Here is an 18,631-nt window from a genome sequence, read left to right as displayed (position 1 = left end):
CAATCAAGTCATTTTCCTGCTGTTATCAGTCTTGAGAAGGAGTTGAGTTCTGAAAATACTATAGAAAGTGTGAGTTTGAAAAGGAAGAAAAAGAACTGATTTCTACTATTTTATGTGGATTTGGGGGGTTGATAGAAAGAAAGATTAAACTGTGTGTGTTTGAGAGCAGCATTTGATCACTTGAGATTCTGTCTGCTCTGCTCTTAATCTTGTAGTATTTCAGGATCCTTAACCACCAATTTCTAAACATGATAATCCAACTCCCTGCAGTCAGTTGTGTTGATCTCAAAAGGAGCCACACAGGACTTTCTGGTCTTTCAGTAGAAAGTGGCTTAACCTAGCAGGCAGGTAGGTGGTGTTGAATTTTCTTTTAAAAGAGTTTGGCTTGTCTAGTAGTTGATTTCAGTCTAATGCTTAAATGTCATTCTTTTATTTGGGTCTTCTGAAGGTAGCCTTACTTCAGTAATGATGAAAATCATCCCTGTTTAGAAATTTCACCTCTGGTAAAACTTAAGTTAGCAAAACTTAAGTTAGCATTGTGGAAAAAGAGCTTTCCTGTACAGGCTGTTCACTTTTGCTCACTGATCTGGCAGTCCACGATCTCCCCAAGTGCTTTGCTTTAGTAAGGCTTGCCTTGCTGCAGGGTAAATAAGACAGAATACCTCATGGTGACTATCAAAGATTTCATTGAAATATCAGCATGAGCTGCCTACAACACCTCCAGTGCGGATATCCTACCCTACATGTTCTAGATTGCTATTAGGAAGAACGAGAAGGGGAGCCAATTCTTCAGCATATTGCTGTGCAACACCTTCCTCCTCCAAAAGCTGTAAATGAGCCTTCAGAATTAGGTGGATCTCTTTTAAATACTAAATAATAGCACCTTACATTCCTTTCTGTTTTATTTTAGAAATTCAGTCCTAAGCTAAAAGAATTCAGAAGGAAAAGTAACAGGATAATGCTATAAAGCCAGTGGTCCTGTTTTCAACAGTGTGAGTATCAGGAGTTAGGCTATGGATTTTTACAGATGACATCCAGTAGCTTTTCAGTGACATTAGTGGACACTGAAGTTTGCTCCAACTTACTTTTAGAGAGGCATAATAAATTCTGTGTTGGCCAAATTGGTCACTTAGAAGCTACCCTCCAAGCGTATCATAGGAACAAGCTGCAGAGACACATGGTGCTAGCTTACAAGCTATTACATACATGCTAATTTAATACATCTCTTCTGGAAATCTTTAGTATATTTAGTTAAAACCAGGAAAGCTAGTAAAGGGACTTGTCTCTGAAGCTCTGGAAAGATAAAGCTGCTCTGAGTGTTACCAGAGCAGAATAATGGCCAGAAAGTACTCAGCAAAATCCAAGGGAGGAAAGCAGGATGCAAGTCGTTGCAGCCTTTGGGGACAAAGAAGAGTGAAGAGTGGGGAAAAGCAGAACAGTAAGCCAAAATTTGTTGAAGCTGGCAGTGTGTGTTGTGAAGGGAGAAGAAAGCAGTTATGCCATATCCAAAATGGAAACACTAAGACCAGCCTTGAATAAGATGGTATTATTTGTATTTGGCAGACATCCTATCTCTGAGAAGCAGCAAAGGAGAAAGAAAGCACTGTCTTATGGTGAGGTTGGTGACTAAGTCAGACTGACACAATCTGCTTCAGTTCCTCCATCCACCACAGATTTGTTGTGCCACCTTGAACCAAGCAAGAGAACTTCACTCTTACTCCCTGGCTTTCCACCTCTGTCATCCATGAGCAGTAACTCTGTCCTGACTTAACAGGATGTTGCAGGTATAAAGTATACAGAACAAGCAAAAATAGACTTGTGCCCATAGGATATATGTTACCTTGCAAACGAGCTGCAATAAAGTTTGCAGATGTAAACCCATTTACTAGCCAAGGATGCTTTTGTAGTTAAAATACTACAATTCTAGTTTCTTAAAGGAGATGTGAAATTTCCTTGAACAAAAGTGGTTTTGTAGAGAAGCAAGAGTACCCAGTGCTATGTGCTGAACCTGAAATTGTTTCTTGTGTTCAGTAAACTTATTTCTGTCTCACTGGGTCCAAATGAGGACTATCTTTCTTGAAAACTCAATTTTATCAGTGTTAGAGCCAAATTTGTGTCTGAAAGAGCTAACATTTGAGTAAGTATACTATATAATGTGTGTTAAAATATATGATAGGCCATAGCTGAGCACTGTCAAGGTTTAAACTAGACTAGTGATGCCAGTTTGGTTGGTTGTTGAACAATGCTGGGTCAAATAAACATTGAAGGTTGTGGGCTGCATCACTGTTACATGATTGGGGTGTCCCCCACCATGATCAGAGCCAATGTGTCCTCCTGCTGTGCACTTATGCTTTCTCAGAACCACATGCAGGCCTGCTGTCATGGGAGACATTCAAGTTGGCTTACTGGGGAGGAAGGAATGACAGCTTTTTCTCAAGAAAAGGAAAGGGAGGGAAGATGAGAGAACAGGCCATATTATTTGCTTTGGAGACAGTAGGTAGGTTGCCTTCAATGAGATGTGTATTACAGAGTTATTTTCCACCTTGTTTCTACTTACACAACTGTCTTAGCATAAGTCCTGGGTTTGGAAAAAGTATTTGAGTAATTTCTGTGTCATTTACATTTCCCAGTGTTTCCATTTACATTGGGATGCTTTAGTTCATCAAAACAAATAAAAGACAATGTAGCATCTTCACCATGCTAACCAAAAACCAGCCATCTTCAAGGAAGAAAAGATTGGAAATACAAATAGCTACCAAAAATGTGTCCCTGCATTTAAAAAATGCTGAGTTCTAGGATGTTCCTGCTGTTACTGTCTTGTCTCTCCACCCCCTTTTTTCTTTTTCTAGCTCGATAGTGGCAGCTGATATAACAATGGGCTATTGCACAATTTTACACCTAAGATACACAGTCATATTTTAGAACCTGACAGTGTTCTCTTTCTGGAATAGGAACACTGCTTGCAACCCACAACTGAAACAATTAGCTATAACAGAAAGCATCTTCATTAAAAAAAAAAAACAATTTTTCTCTGCCTTACAGATATATTTTATGAATTTGTTAGAAGAAAGCAAAAGAAAAAATTCAAGTAGATGAGTGAACAAGCATCAGAGTACTTCACCAGCTCTTGAGGGTTTTGAGAATATAAATGATTTAAATTAAAAGTCATTTGAGAATATATAATAGAAGAAAGAACTGTGACAACAGCCGATGGAGCAGAATAGAAATGGTAATGTTACTGTATATACCTGCTTGGAATAAAAACAGCAACTGAAAGGAGGCATTTGAACTAAACTTTATGAACATGTATCCTTATAGCTTTTATTAATGGATTATTCTGTTCCTCTCCCAGTTTCTCTTGACCCTTTTCTGAGGGTTAAATTAATCCCTTGTGTAGCTTAGCTGAGAATAATGAAGTTGTCCCAGGGTACGAATGTAGCCCTTGGGTTTGACCTACAGAAGGCTGAGCCTCTATTCTTCACTATGTTTTCAGGCACTTTTGTTTATTTTTGATTAATTAAAAACACCCTCTCCATTCCCCAGGCTTATGTGCTCTCCTGTTCAAAATAAAGGAGGTTCCAGTGTCTGGCCTTTCTCAGCCTATCCATACCAACACAGAGACAGTGGAAAATTCTGCTAATGAGGGGATCTTAATGACCCTGATCATATTTGTGAGCAAAAAGGCTCATGTTCTGATAGAGCCGATGTGGGCAGGGTCTATGATGTGAGGAACAGTTTGGATTCCTTTTGGATTCCTACAGACTGTTGTTTGTGTTTCTGGAGCCATAGGTATGGCTTGCATTTGGCCAGTAAGGCAGAGCCTTTTTTGCTGAAGGTGAATTAAACCAGCTAGAATTTGATCTAGGGTAGACAGTTCTGGGCCCTTCAGTTCAGGAAGGATATTGAGGTGCTGGAGCAGGTCCAGAGAAGAGCAGTGAGGCTGGTGGAGGGACTGGAGCACAAGTCCTATGAGGAGAGGCTGAGGGGGCTGGGGTTGTTCAGCCTGGAGGAGAGGAGGCTCAGGGTAGACCTCATCACTCTCTACAACTCCCTGAAAGGAGGTTGTAGCCAGGTGGGGGTTGGTCTCTTCTCCCAGGCAGCTATCAGTAAGACAAGAGGGCATGGTCTTAAGCTGTGCCAGGGAGGTTTAGGTTGGATAATAGGAAGAAATTCTTTACAGAGAGGGTAATCAGGCAATGGAATGGGCTTCCCAGGGAAGTGGTGGATTCTCTGTCCCTGGAGGTTTTTAAGATGAGACTGGATGTGGCACTTAGTGCCGTGGTCTAGTAACCACGGCGGTGTTGGATCAAGGGTTGGACTTGATGATCTCAGAGGTCCCTTCCAACCCGGCTGATTCTATGATTTTATGATTCTATGAAATGCCTGTTCTAGTTCCTATGTATTGTATTTTTTAAAGGTTTCAAAATAGATGCTTTTCTCTTGACATTTTTAATACATCACCGTCCATGAATAGCACCGGTTTTGGGTCCAAAATCTGGCTTATTATCCAGTGTGAGAAACAGATTGGAATCTGGTCCAAAGTCCATTGTTCTGAGACTTTTGACTGTGGTAACTTTCCTCTTTCTTTCTTTCTTTTGAAACACTTTTGTAGCTTACTTATATTTTTTTCCCACATCCTTCTTTCTACCATGCCAGTGTGCAGGTAACACACAGTGGCCACGTGGATGCTGGTACTTTGCTCTGAGGCATCAAAAGCAAAATAGAATTCACAGAGAGAGAAGTTGCACTCTTGAGAGCACAGCAAGAAAGCATCTGACTCCTTTTCCACAGTGCCATGAAAGCTAGGTGGACCCAGCCAAATCCACCTCTCCCCTCACCCTTTTCTTCTTTAACCCTCTAAATTGTCTGTGAATTGGGGTTTAAGCTGGATTTAAAATAGCCCATGTATATCAGGTTTATTCCTTTACAAATCAGGAGACTTGCACATCTCTCTTAGCATAAGCATTTCCTTTCAGTGTTCAGTAGAGCAGAGACAGACGGGATTTTTGTCATGAATAAAAATGGACGGCTTCTGACAACTTGGAAATCTCTAGAGGTATAGAGAGCACCATTGTACTGAAATTTGAGAAAGGTTAAGTTTTCCTTATGGTCAAAACCAACCTGTGAACACCTAAAGGAATTTACAGGAGGTGTTTAACACATGCCAGTGATGTTTCTGATGGCCATGCTGTGTTGTGTGCTGGTCCTTTGCTGCTTTAAACGTTTGATTACTTAGCTACCTTCTGCCAAGAGGGTATTTTCAGACAAAGAAAAGAGTGGTGGCTAAGAAAGACTTCTTTTGAGGTCTGTAGTTGTGTTGGATTTGTTTTGCACTGATTCTAGAGAATGCTGATTAGTATAAATCATCTTGCATTGCAACACTTGACCACGGCCTATAATCATGTCACTACTTCAGCTGTGTCTGTTTGAGAAGTCCTCAGATTAAGCAGAATACTTATGGTGAGAAGTCCCCTCTTTGCCAGCTGGGAGGTTGAAACCAGCTGCATTCTGAAATTTGAAAGAGAGAAAGAATCCATGAACTGCTTAGTAAAATGGTCTCTTCCTCATTACCCTAATCACACACATATGCTGAAGGCTGCAACAGCTTTTTTTCTTTTAAATCAGACACACAAAAGGAAAAGATTAATAAACATTGAACTGAAAAGGATCACTTGGGTCATCCAGGTCCCATCCCTGGAATTCAGTAATAGACATAAGAGCAGAGGAGACCATTGAACTTCTATTCCAGCTGTCTTGTTGCATGCTTCAGGGCACGACATTCCCTGTTCCCAATGTTCTTTCAGCCATGTAGATTGTTATGGAGAAATAAGTGGCCTGCATAATGTGCCAAAGTATAAATCAAGGCGATTGCTTATCTCAGGATTTCATTTCTTATATGAAATGGTATCTGAAAATTACATTTCTTGGACAAAGTTCCTAGGTAATTCAAGGGAAAGCGAAAGTACCCAACGTTTTCAGTTGCCCTCCTGGATCTTGTTCTCATAGCCTTAAATGGCATTGACTTAAACCCTGAGTGTGTGCAACGCATGCATGAGAGGTACTAACACTACCCATAGCATTAATTTGCCTTGTCTACTCTCTTAGATGTGATAGTTGCCACGCTTCAGCTCTGGGGAATAAGATGAAAGGAGAATAAAGTCATGAAAGAATTAAATTATGTGTCTGAGGTCATACAAAGGCACCTGTGGCAGTCAGCAATTAGATCTGTGCAATTTAAATATTAGCAGAGTGCATAAATTAAAAGGGGTTGCCTTCTTTCAGTTGTTTGGGGGATTTTAAGTGAGAAATGAACCTGCAGGCGCTGTCCAGACTATAGTCCTTGTCAAGTTTTTAACTCTCCTTTATTCAGGTGGTGCTAATTGGTATTATTGTGCTATCTGTAGTTAAGGAGAATTTCTGGGTATCCATGAATATGTCAAGCTCCAGTCCAGTACTTAAAGTCAGCCTCTGTTTTCTCATTACCATTTCCAATATTCGCTTTCTGGTAGTATAGGACAAATATTTGTATAATCAGCATGGAGCAATGGCACAGTGGTAGCTAGACTAGGTCTGGAAAAGCACAATAGAAGCATTGATATTACAAATACAAAACCTGGTTAATAATGAAGTGCAATGAAAAGTACCATGTTCTGGCTATGGATAGATCTGAGTACAGGAGAACTTTGAGCCCTGGAGGTTCCATAGTATGCTCCAGATATTTGCGTTAAGAAAAGAAAAATTAGCAGTTGTGGATATAGTGCACGTACGATGAGCATTTGTCACCAGTAGATTGATCCTGTGAGATCCTGAGCATTATGAGCTCTCAAAAATGTTGATGTCAGTTATAAAAAATAAAACTAGACTCCTAGTACAGGAGACAAGACTAGAAAATTCTCACCCCTCCCCCCCCCAAAAAAAAAAATCTAGGAACCTTTTGTTTTGGAGGAATTCTGTGTTAAAAATAGTACTTTTCATAATTGAGTGTGTCTGCCTTGTATGTAACATCCCTGCTTTGTGCACCAGATGAAAGTCACATCTGTGGCTCCATTTGTCTAACAAGTAGTTTTCCTGCAGGCTCTTTAATATTTACCCTGGGGGGAGTTCATGGACCTTATCTAAGAGGAAGAATTACTTTGTTGTGGCTTTGACATGGTCTTCAAATAATATTCAAAAACCATCTGAAACCACATTATATAAAGAGGAACCTTTTTGTGAGCCTCCGTGGAGAAAACAAGAATGAGAAATTTCCCTGTTCCATTTTCTGGCTCTACTGTTTCCTAGCCAAGGGCTAGGAAGCTGTTTAAGTCATAGAGCTCAGTAATTAATATTAAAATAAACAAAAGCAAATCTGGAAGATTTTCTCCTACTCTTCAATGTCCTTATTCACCTGTTCTCCACATTATTCAGATGACTTCCAGATTGGCATGTATTTAAGCACTGTCCTACTTCCACTGGTATTTGCTGTACAGATCACAGAATCCATTCCTCATCTGACAGAATAATTTAATCCTTGTTCTCTAAACCACTTATTGAAAAATGCATCTACTGGTCCTGCTTTAAGCCCTGCCCTGCTTTAAGTCCCTGCTTTCTCCACCGCTGCCCTGCAAGCTTGCAGGATGAGCAGGTTGCTAGCCAGTGATGTGGCAGAGAGCTGACCCACTGGATGATGGTAGCTCCCTTAGAGCTGAACCCAAGGTGCTCTCAGGAGCTGGTTTTGCACTCTGAGCCTCTCGGTGATTTACAGGAGCAGATATATTCTTGCATTAGTTGAAATGGAAAATGATACAGTTATGATGGTGGGTTTGATTGACATTTTCAATTGGACTTTATCTTTCATTGTGAAATAACTCCTTTTTTCAGAAAATAGACCACCGAAAGCTCTGTGAGGATAGTCTAGTTAGTGACAGCCTTTGAATAGCCACTCAAGGGTAGTGGCAGAAGCCATCCCCAGTATCTCACCCTGCCCTAGCAGTCAGGTCCAGTCTCTGATCTCAAGAAACTGGGGCAGAAATCGGATGTCAGTTCCTCTTTTTCGTCTCCTTCAGACATGCCTGTAGTTTGGTGATGTAAATGTCAGCCTGCAAGGAGTCAGGATTGAGATCACCCATGCATTTCATTCTTGGGACTTAGCTGTAGAATTAGGGTTCACTTTAAAGGCAAATACACTGAAATCTTATATTAAAGCCCCTTTCCTGCTTGAAAATAACGGTTAAGGTCACAACAGTAGCAGCAGCAGCCAAACATTCCAAAAGAAAACCTTTTTGGTTTGTGGGGTGGGGATGATTGTTTTTCTGTAACATTAAATCTCAGCTTGGCCTTGGCAGGGAACAGCCATGCTGCTGCTGTTGGAACAAGACAGAGAAATGGGCTCTTTAGTTTTGACATCCCTTTAGCTTTCCGGCATTCTGGAGGATCCCCAAGGCCCCATGGAAACCAGATGCATTCCTGCTGCAACAATTAATGTAACCAACCCTTGCAGGAAGGGAATATTGGGGGGGGGGGACATTACTGTATTTTCTGTTGGAAAATTCCACTATTGACATGAAAAACAGCAGGGGAACAGCAAAGATAGATTGCAAATTTTGACAGCACCGACAGGTAAATATTGGCTTTGTGCAAACAAGTTTCTATAAATAACCCGTCTGCTCCAGAAACTCTACAGATGGCAGCAGGGCTGCCGGGGTATTGATTTACCCACTGTGCTCAGTGCAGAAAAGCACAGCTGTCAGTTTTGCTGTTCTTCTCATTCTGAGTGTTGCTGCTGCTCCTACTGAGAGCTGCGTGCCTTGTTCACCATTTTTCTTTGGAAAGTGAAGATAAAGATTAAGAGCCCAAAAAATTAATTGAAAGAAGAACATGCCAAAACAACGAAGAATAAATGAACAACACAAAGAGTAATGATGGAGAATGCTGGATATATGTATTCAATGCACCAGCAAGAATCTGTCTCTTGCTCAGTCTGTATCAAGTAATTTAAGACAGCTCACAGGAGTGGTTTATAGAGAGTGGTTCGGGAGACCATAGTGGGGACTTGAAGGACAACATAGAGTTTGTACATGATGGGGAGTAACAGGCTGAGGTTAGAGTCGAGGAGTAGAACCAGTCCTATCTTTTTGGAAGCCTTACATGCAAATGGAGATTCTGCCAAAAATCCCTAACAGCTGGAGGTGACTTATAAATAAATACTAGCCAAATAGGCAAACGCTTAAAATTGTCGTGATTAGGTTTTGGGTTTATATGACCCATTTGAGTGCAGTCTAAATCTCAGGATTATGATTTTCAGACAGTAGAGTCAGCCAGAGCAACCACCGTCTCATTAACAAAAATGTTGATTTACAGGCATAATATCTAGAATTGCTTTTTAAAGAAACAGCTTAGATAGACTTCATAATCTCAGCTCCATATAAAAATGTTTGCCTGTGGTGCAGGTTCACTCCAAGGGCTCATCAGTAGCAGAACTGTGCATCCTCTGGGACAGATACAATGTATGCCATTCGACAGCATTTTTCTGCTGGTTTTCTGTGTAATTTTTATGTAGTTACACAATCAACACAAAGAATGAAAATGCCTCTGTGCTACATCTGCATCAGAGGTTTTGCCGAGAATTACTGGGTACAGCTTTTCATTGTGATTTTGTCCCATGTGGTGGCTTAGGGTTTTTTTGTTTTAATTGTTTAATTCTGTGATTGTTACGTTGGGTTTTTTTACACTTAATAGAATCATAGACTCATAGAATGGTTTGGGTTGGAAGGGACCTTGAAGAGTACAACTGCATAACTAAAATGGCAAAAAATTAAGAAGTAGATATCCAGACTAGTGGAAACAGATGGTTGTATTGGGATTTTTAAAATTTATTTATTCATTTTGTGAACTTTGGGTGCTGCAAGCTGGATTTCCATTCACTTGAGCTGGCTGTGAGATCCAGAGCAAGAGATCTGTCCCACAAATTTCAGGTAGGTAGTGGCACTTTTGAGTGCTTGCCTGGATGGAGGCCTAGGTCCGCTTATTAGTCCTATTTCTGCCTGGGTTTTAAATGATTACCAGAAAAGACAATTCAGTCAATGAAAATTATAAATCAAGGGTTATGTGCTTACATAAAATTCAGGCTTGACATGATTCTGTCTCAGTTTTGGGAAAAAATGAGAGTAGGCAAATGAGAAAGGATTTTTCCCAAGATAGACCAAGAATCTTTTATGGGAGAAGCACAGGAAAAACAGGGCTGTGAAATGGACCATACAAATACCTTAGAATGTTTTTAGATAACTGACATTACTTAAACTATTACGCAAAGTACAAAACTCTATGCAGACTAGGTAATTTATAAGTAGTAGGGCATAAGAAGTTGTCAAGAAGAGACTTCTGCCAGAGTTACAGAACGTTGTTGGGCTGACGGAGATAGATGCTAGCAATTTCTGGAAAGTCTGCATATCTTTTGCCTTCGTTTTTGTAAAGCATTTTTAAGTATTGAGTAAGGTATCCCAGTGTATCTTGTAAAAGAGGTTACATTGTTCCATCCAAAGCTGTTCTTTCCCCATACTAAAATCCTACCTTGATATGCTGAAACAACAGCCAGAAAGAACCTTGCCTTCTGAGCTGTAGGTCAACAAATTCACAAATAAAAGCACAGGTCAAGAAGCGTTTGGGCAATACTCTCAGGCACATGGTGTGATTCTTGGGCCTGTCCTGTGGGTCCCTTTCAACTCAGGATTTTCTATGATCCTAGGATTCTAGGTCAACAATCTTTCTTCGCGTGTGTGTGTGGCTGTTGCCCATTCTGGTTGTAACTGAGGCCCACACATAAAGTGTCATACTGACACTAAGATATCTGTGTCCTACCACTATCGCCGTCAGCTTCTCCAGAACTTTGTGATTTTAGATGCTGAATTCATCTTTGACAGCTAGATACATGTAATGAGATATGCAAACTACTAACTGATCTGAATATGATGTGCTAAAAGTTTCAATGCTGAATACATTTCAAGCATTTTGTTAGATTTTTCTCTCTCGTGTGATATAAATATGTTGTTTTACTATAAATACTTTATTTCAAGCTGTCCCTGAAAACAGAGTCCATTCTCTGTTTTGAAATCTCATATCTCATGTCACAGATTCAACAGAGGAATAAAATACCAATTTGTGTCTGCTTAGAGAAGGAAGTGGGGAGAAAAAGGGCATCCTGTAAGAGCATAATACAAAGTGATGCCAGTTGTCACTGCCTTATACCAGTGACCTTGTACATTAGTGACCTGTGAGCTACTGTTTCCTTGCTCTCTCATTTGAAGTACAGTTTGCAACGTTTTCACTGTATTGTTATTGCAGTCTTTTTTTCTTAAACCTGACCTGGGGGAAGAGAGGGAAGAGTTGTGTGTTCAAAGAAAGCAACGTCAAAGTATTCCCAGCAGCCAGTCAAAGCTTCAGCTGATAATAATTCTAATAACTCTGTTGTTGGTGATGTGGACTGTTTACATGGGTAACTACCTGCTTGTCTCAGGATACTCATAGCTATTTGCAGCCTTCTCTGAATGGTTTTTTTGTTTGGTTGGTTTTGGTTTTTGTTTTAGTTTGGTTTAGTTTTAGGAGATGTGTTTGTGTTTTCTAATAGATGTTATTCAACAATACAGAGCCAGCAGTGTTGGATGCAATGTTATTGTAATAACTATGACAAAGATTGTTTGGAATTACAATGTTAAGGTAGATAGGAGCCTCCAAAGTGTTGGACAAGAGCACTGAATAAAATTAAAAGGTAGAAAGTGAACCTCTATGCTCTATGTGGTTACCTAGAGGATCGTAAAAGCCTGTCCACAGTATATGTGCCTATGCTGGTGCAGAGCAGTTATTAGATTTTAAATTAATTTCATTGGTTTTTCAGCATTATGTTCCTTAAGTTGCTCCTAGTTTTTGACTGTGAGATCAGAATAACTAAGAGAGAAAAAAGGGGATAATATTCATTGTGAATGATTTTAAGTCAAACTCTCACATTTAAAGGAATGTCTAAATTGTCAGTTAAAAATATACAAATGTCATCTATTGATAATTGAAGCAAACATATTGCAAGAATTAATGTTTAAATTGCAGTGTATACTGACTCCACATATATGTGTAGTACTGTATATGAATATATGTTAACGATAGACCTGTACATCCTTTCTAGTATTTTCTTGAGCCAATGAGTTTTCATGTCTCTGTCAAAACATGTCGTGTTACAGTAAGCTAATGTTTTCCTTGGTTAATCACTAATCTGCCCATGTATTGGTAAATGTTGCCATGGGCACAGCAATAGCAGAACTGAGAGATGAGCTTTTGCCTAGTTGGAGCTGAAAAATGGCTATTTTTACTTTCAATACCTACTTGCTCAATCACAAATGAGGATAAGAGCATAAAGTGTTCCACTACCTCTTTACAATTTATTTACAGAAACATTTTTCCTATGTATTTCTCAATATGCAGATAATATTTACTCTATGTTCATTACTTGGACAAAGCTCTTCTTTAGTTGGGCTTCTGATTTTTTCACCAGTTTCTTTTACAAAGTGCAGTATCCTACATATGATCAGCAAGGAGAAATCACATCCCTTTCTTCATTCCAACATGAAGAAGCACCCATTTTGGATATTACTGAGTCCCATTATTTAACATTTAATTACTTCTCTAAAGTACTCCATGCTGCCACAATGCTGCATAATAAGTTACTTACTTGTGCAGATTTAAATCCCGGACTGGCTCTTATCCTTTATTTATGGCTTTTTTTTTCTGAAAGAAAGAAGATTAAACTATGTAAATGGAACATCATTGTTATTTATTTTGTTAGCATGTGCAGTGATGAGTCTTTGACCTACATTTCTTGTGTGTAGTGTGCTCTTGCCCTATATCTGGATAATGAATGACAGAAATATTGATGTGGGTTGACCTCTTTTTTACATAGTTTTTGGTCTTTTTTTTATACATAAGAAAAATACTGAGATACAAATATTAGTTGAATCCTAATAACATCCCAAAGAAGAAAAACACTTTTTTCAAAAGAAAAAAGGAAAATATTTAGGCACAATGCCTGATACATAAAGATGTTTGGAAAGAAGATAAAGGGCAAATCTGGAATCTGGTGTCTGTTAAGTCTTCTGGAGTTTTTATGTGATGTAGATGCTTATGGACTAGATTATGCAACTAGAAGTTGCATGCTACAGTCTCTGTTTCAAAATGGGTTTTTTTATCAAATGTGGGCAGAGTAAGCAAATCATCCTTAGAAGGTGACTTTCTCTGGATGCTCCAGAAAGTCAAGCTAAGATACATGTATCTTCAACCTTCCAGTGTTCTGAAGACTGTGACCTCCATGCAAAAACATAGGCACTGTGCTCCTTCATGATGGCGTTTCTTTCATTGACAAAGGTGGTGTATTGATACGTTAAAGGAAGTGTACATATGTGACCTGTATTAATACCAATGCTCTTCATGGCTCAATAGGTGAATACAAGCCTGCAGGACTCAGTGGCATAGTTAGCCTCACTGATATTACTGTTAAAACTGCATATTTCTCATCCTTCAAAATTACTGCCAAGGTAAACAGATTTTTGAGAAAACTTATCGAAACTAAGGAACGTGACCTCTGATTATTTTAAATTAGTTTGTTACACACTAGGTCTAGGCATTATAAGCACAACATGGAAGAAAAGAATTAATGAAGATATTTAGTATTTAAACCTATATGATAGTTTAATTCCATTATTTCTTTGGAAGTCTGATGTCAATAGAGACATATAATTAGAAAAAAAATGAAAGAGAGAGCCTTTCTAGAGGAGGAACTAGCAATGTCTCTTTCCCCTTCAGCAATCTGTTTTCAAATGGCTGTCCAACCAGACTCTGAGGTTTTCATATTTCTAGGAACACCTACTGTGTATAACTTACTTTAAGTTGGCACATATATCAACAATATGGAAAAAATGTTCACACCTCTGGGAAACTGAGCTAAAAGGTCACTTTTTCAACAAATTCATCAACTGGGAAAAACAAATCTAGCTTTCCTTTGAATTTTAATAGCTTTCCTTTTTCTGTATGAAGTCCAGAGGGCAATATTCTGTAGTGTAAAGGCACCATCTGAACAATCCAGTGAGTGTTTCACACAGATTGGCATGCATTTGTTTGTCTGCTTAAGTTTAGGTTTGTTTGAATTTGCATGTCGTGGATTTGACAGGTATGTTCAGCTGCTCATCTTATTTTTATCTTGGGTACAGTATTTGAAGGCTTTCAGGGGGCTTTTTTTTTCTACAAGAAGGCAGTGACTTGAAGGCCTTCAGTTAAAGACTAAAAACATTAGGAAAGGCAGTGGGAAATATGTATTTGGATGGTGATGTGGGGCCTTGTGAGAGGCAGCTAATAGGAATTTTAGCATAACTGGTAACTAGTGTAGGTTATCACCCAGGTGCAGAAAATTTTTGTCCCTTTGTTCACAGGAAAACGTTCACCTCAGGTTTTTTCCTTTCAATTCTAAGTATAATGTTTGCAAAACTCCTCGAACAGGAAATTATATAGCCATACATAAGTCACAAAGGCTTTTTTCTGTGCTGCCGCATGGAGGGGTCAACAGGCGATCAGACATTGCTTTCAACTTTTCTTTTCCTCTTTGTTTCTTGCACAACCTTTTCAAGGCATTGAGGTGCTAGTACACGAATTTTTAGGACATCCTGAAAAACCTGCTGTTTTCAATAACCTCTGTGGATGGATGACTGCCATCAGTGTTCTCTGGCCTCACTTTATCTCTTGATCATACTCTTTCTGAGGCATGGGGGCTGATCTTTTAGTTTTGTCTGTTGTCAGAAGCTAGGTCCTGACTTCTAGAGGACTTTACCAGGATCAGGATTTCAGATGGATGAAGCTTTAAGTCACGAGCTCAGTCAATTCAGCTGATTCTTGTGTACCAGCTGCTTTGAGAAGACAGGTGAATGGTGCCCAGCTTTAGTGTTCATTTCTTCCTGCTGCAGTCAGCAGACCTTACACTGGTGGATAACTGAGATCATCCTTCTTCCCCTTTATTTTTCATAGTGCTGCTCTTTGAAGAACTAATTGGAAATGGAAAAATCCTTATTCTCTGGTAATTTTCCTGGTGGAACTTGGCAGGCTTGGAATTTCAAGACAAAGGGGCATGGAATAAGGACATACCTTAATTCTGTGTTGTCTGTAATTACTTGAAGCCTAAGAGAAACCTCAGCGGAGGTAACTCTTCATAACATTTTTGAAAGAACAAATACACATTCCTGTTTTTATTCAGAGTTTAAATAGCACTCATGAATGAAGCCAGCAGGCAGGTGAAATTATTTTCTTTCAAATAATAGTTCCAAGTACTGTTTCTATTATAGTACTATCAGTATCTTGGGCAAAAGTAATTTAACTGGGTGAAGCAGAATTGGAAACAGTACTTGGAACTATTATTTGAAAGAAAATAATTTCACCTGCCTGCTGGCTTCATTCATGAGTGCTATTTAAACTCTGAATAAAAACAGGAATGTGTATTTGTTCTTTCAAATAATAGTTCCAAGTACTGTTTCCAATTCTGCTTCACCCAGTTAAATTACTTTTGCCCAAGATACTGATAGTACTATAATAGAAACAGTTGAACACATTTTATTTTAAATACAGCTCACAGTATGGTACCTCATGTTCCTCTCTGGAGTGACTAACTTCCTATGTACCAGGATATGTGATTTTTTGAGGGATGAGTAAATAATGTGTTCAGAGTTCTCATGGCAGGGGGTTTAAAGATGCATTTCACACAAGTATGACCACACATACAGATGTACACACACACACACTTTGTTTTCTCCTTCCTTACAAAGTAATTGTAAAATATTTCATGATTACAATTTTAAAAGCAGGTATTTTCAGGATGTTTTGAATCATATCTGGATAAAACCCTGATTTTTCAGACATGGTCTTTTATTAAAATCTAATATGAATTGGAAGAATTAAATGCTTAAATTATGTCCTAAACCATGTAAATCTAACTATCATGAGCTGATTGAATTTTTGTACAAATATGCTACTAAAGATTGATCACCTTGCTTTGGAAAATAATTATGAAAAAAAAATGCTGAAGTAATATAGAAACTCAGCAGACAGATACCCATCAGAAGCTAAGTGGTAAAAACGGTAGTTTATAACTACCTTTCAAGGGTAGTTTATAACGCTAAAGAAATATTCGGTGTTTCCTGGGTTTACACACTAAACTAAAGGTAGGCTTTTAAATGTGAACTCAAGCATTTGAATTAAAACAGTTTGGTTGATCTATGGTGTCCTAAACATGGTCAATTAGCTTCTCTACATCTCTGGTAAATTAAGCCGTATTTTTTATATATATTCCTAAAATGGACTATGGAACAGGGTCTTTGGCACTTGACATCTGTTGCCTCTGACCTATTTCTGTGTGCTCTGAGTTATCATAATTTTCATGCATGGAGAAAAACAGGTGAATACAGAGTACAGCACTTGAAAAAAGCTTGATGCAACCAGTGAAATGGAGCCTGTACACACTTCTGAGTGTACACTTTTGTAGAATTGATTACTTAGTCGCTGTGATTTTGTAGTGATTCAGTTAAATGGTTCCAGTTCCTACTCTGAACTTTTAAATGGTATGTACTGATGCTACAAATTCTTGTTCCGTGTGGGAAGGTATTAAGTTGCTGCTACAGATCCCTTTTATATCTGTATACCTTCCCCCTCACTCATTTAACCTACTTATTATACCTCCTCTTCTTCAGGAATATGGCAGCCAACTATTCAGTCTGTGGGTAACCAAGGTAGATGATGAAATTTCTTTTTTATCACTTAGACCGAGGAGGTGCTTTAAATACTACTCTAGCTGGTGAATATCAGGTATTTGTCTGGTGGACAAATACAGGTTTATTCAATAGTGAACCCAAGGGAGATCATGTAGTCATTCATGGAGTGAGCTGATGGCTGTCATATTCTTGAGGAAGTGGTATAAGAATTAGACTAGCAACCGACACATTGACAACTGAAAGGTAACTGTAGGGAGTCTGCCACATCTAAGATTAGAAGAAAAGTTTCCTATAATGATGAACTTATTTCCATCAAGAATTGGCATAGGAGACGGGTAACAGACAAACCAACTCCCTGCCACATGACTTGCTCTGTTCATAACTTTATGAGGTGAGAAGTTCATTTTGAATTAATGCTTTTCTGTGCTATTTATAAGTATGTTGTGATGATTACTGCCTGACTCATTCTTGCAGTAACGTGTTTCTATGGGTTCTAGATTACCTATTCTTAATGGATTGCTCATGTCCTTTAACAAAGCTTGGACCTCTTCTTTTACCTACAAAAAGTAATAGCATTTGTCTAGATCTCTAGGCTGGCAGATTAATTTTTGGTTGACTGTATCATCTTGCGGAGGAGGGGGAAAATCTGCAATATATAATAAGGTCATTTTCTGTTATTTAGCAAGGATTACTAGAAGCAATTGTATCAGAATCTAAATGCTTTTGGGAGATTTTGAAGTAAAGCAGCCATCCACCACCTGTTTTCCAGTGCTAGATGATAACAAGGCATGGGTTTCTGTATGGTAGTGGAACAGTATGTACAAGTACTTGGAAAGTTGCTTATTCTGATAAGTACCCATACTAACTAAGTGAAGGGGCCATTAAAAAAACCTCGAATAGCAACAGAATGTGATAGCAATGAAAAAATAAACCACTGTGCTTAAACCCACCCATTCTGTTATTCAGGTATTTCATATATGCATTTTTCCTATGGTCTCATTTAGTGGTTATAAAACTTCAAGATTGTAGAATTTTGCTGTGATGTAGCACAATTACTTGGTCTTAGCTAAACGTGCCCCTATTAAGTTGAATTTATGCTAATTCTGTCCATTTAAACTGCAGACAGTGTTATTGGCTGCACTACTAAATTGCTTTCCTAGGAGACATCCCATTAGATAAGTGATGCACCCAAAGTAGGATATAATAAATGACATTTTTACTTAAGCTTAATACGTTTTACATCTGTAATTGGAACAGAATAATGTCCACTGTGGATGACAAAAGACTTTTTGGGTCGTCGGTGAGCATGAAACTTAGCATGTGATTTGTCCAGCTAATTTTTAAATAGCCTAGGCTATTTCTTCCATTTACGTTGGAAGGTGATTCCACAGCCTGACACTATTTTTCTAGTATTTAGCTGAAAGGTTATTTGCTTCTGTTTTCATTTATATCTTCCCAATTATTCTTCCCATAGACTGTTTATGTGCCAAAAGCATTTGGGCACCAATTCGTTCAAATAAACTCCTTTAATTTTCTGGTTAGTCTTATTCCTTTAGTTTCCTTGGTAGTCTTAAAAACAAGACTGGCTGGGTGAATTTGAGCGAAAGATTTGCCCTTTTGATCATTATGAATTTTAGTTGCTTGTTCCAGGTTATATGTTCCCTCTGTTCTATGACAGCTCTTTATACTGGCTTGATCCAGGAAGAGCACAGTCCTCTACTCTCATTTCAGGTATGGCAGCACTTATTGGCAGAAGGTGTCTTACCAATGGGAAGGCTGCCCTCCAGCATGATGTATTAAGTTAGTCTTCAGTGACATTTAAAGTAGATCAGTGTCCCAAGTAACATGGATGTAAAAAACACTCC

General features: G+C 38.7%; 1 protein-coding gene across 4 annotated transcripts in view; it reads left to right on the top strand.

Annotated features, from left to right (window-relative positions):
- The window catches only part of ELMO1 (engulfment and cell motility 1), a 314,601-nt gene that overhangs the window by 241,795 nt on the left and 54,175 nt on the right, over positions 1 to 18,631 (top strand). Inside the window, exon 1 of one of the 4 annotated variants that reach the window (XM_027675683.1) lies at positions 8,755 to 8,968. The exons of the other annotated variants lie outside the window; for them this stretch is intronic. Within the exon in view, the coding sequence (XP_027531484.1) occupies positions 8,879 to 8,968 (90 nt within the window). The 5' untranslated portion in view covers positions 8,755 to 8,878. Of the gene's footprint in view, positions 1 to 8,754; positions 8,969 to 18,631 lie in introns of those variants that run through there. 4 annotated transcript variants of the gene reach the window in all.

This window comes from Neopelma chrysocephalum, unplaced genomic scaffold (assembly GCF_003984885.1).
Source record: "Neopelma chrysocephalum unplaced genomic scaffold, ASM398488v2 Primary Assembly neopelma1_26, whole genome shotgun sequence".
Lineage (NCBI taxonomy): Eukaryota > Metazoa > Chordata > Aves > Passeriformes > Pipridae > Neopelma > Neopelma chrysocephalum.
Note: the sequence above shows the minus strand (reverse complement) of the source record. Positions and strands in the feature narration are given on the sequence as shown.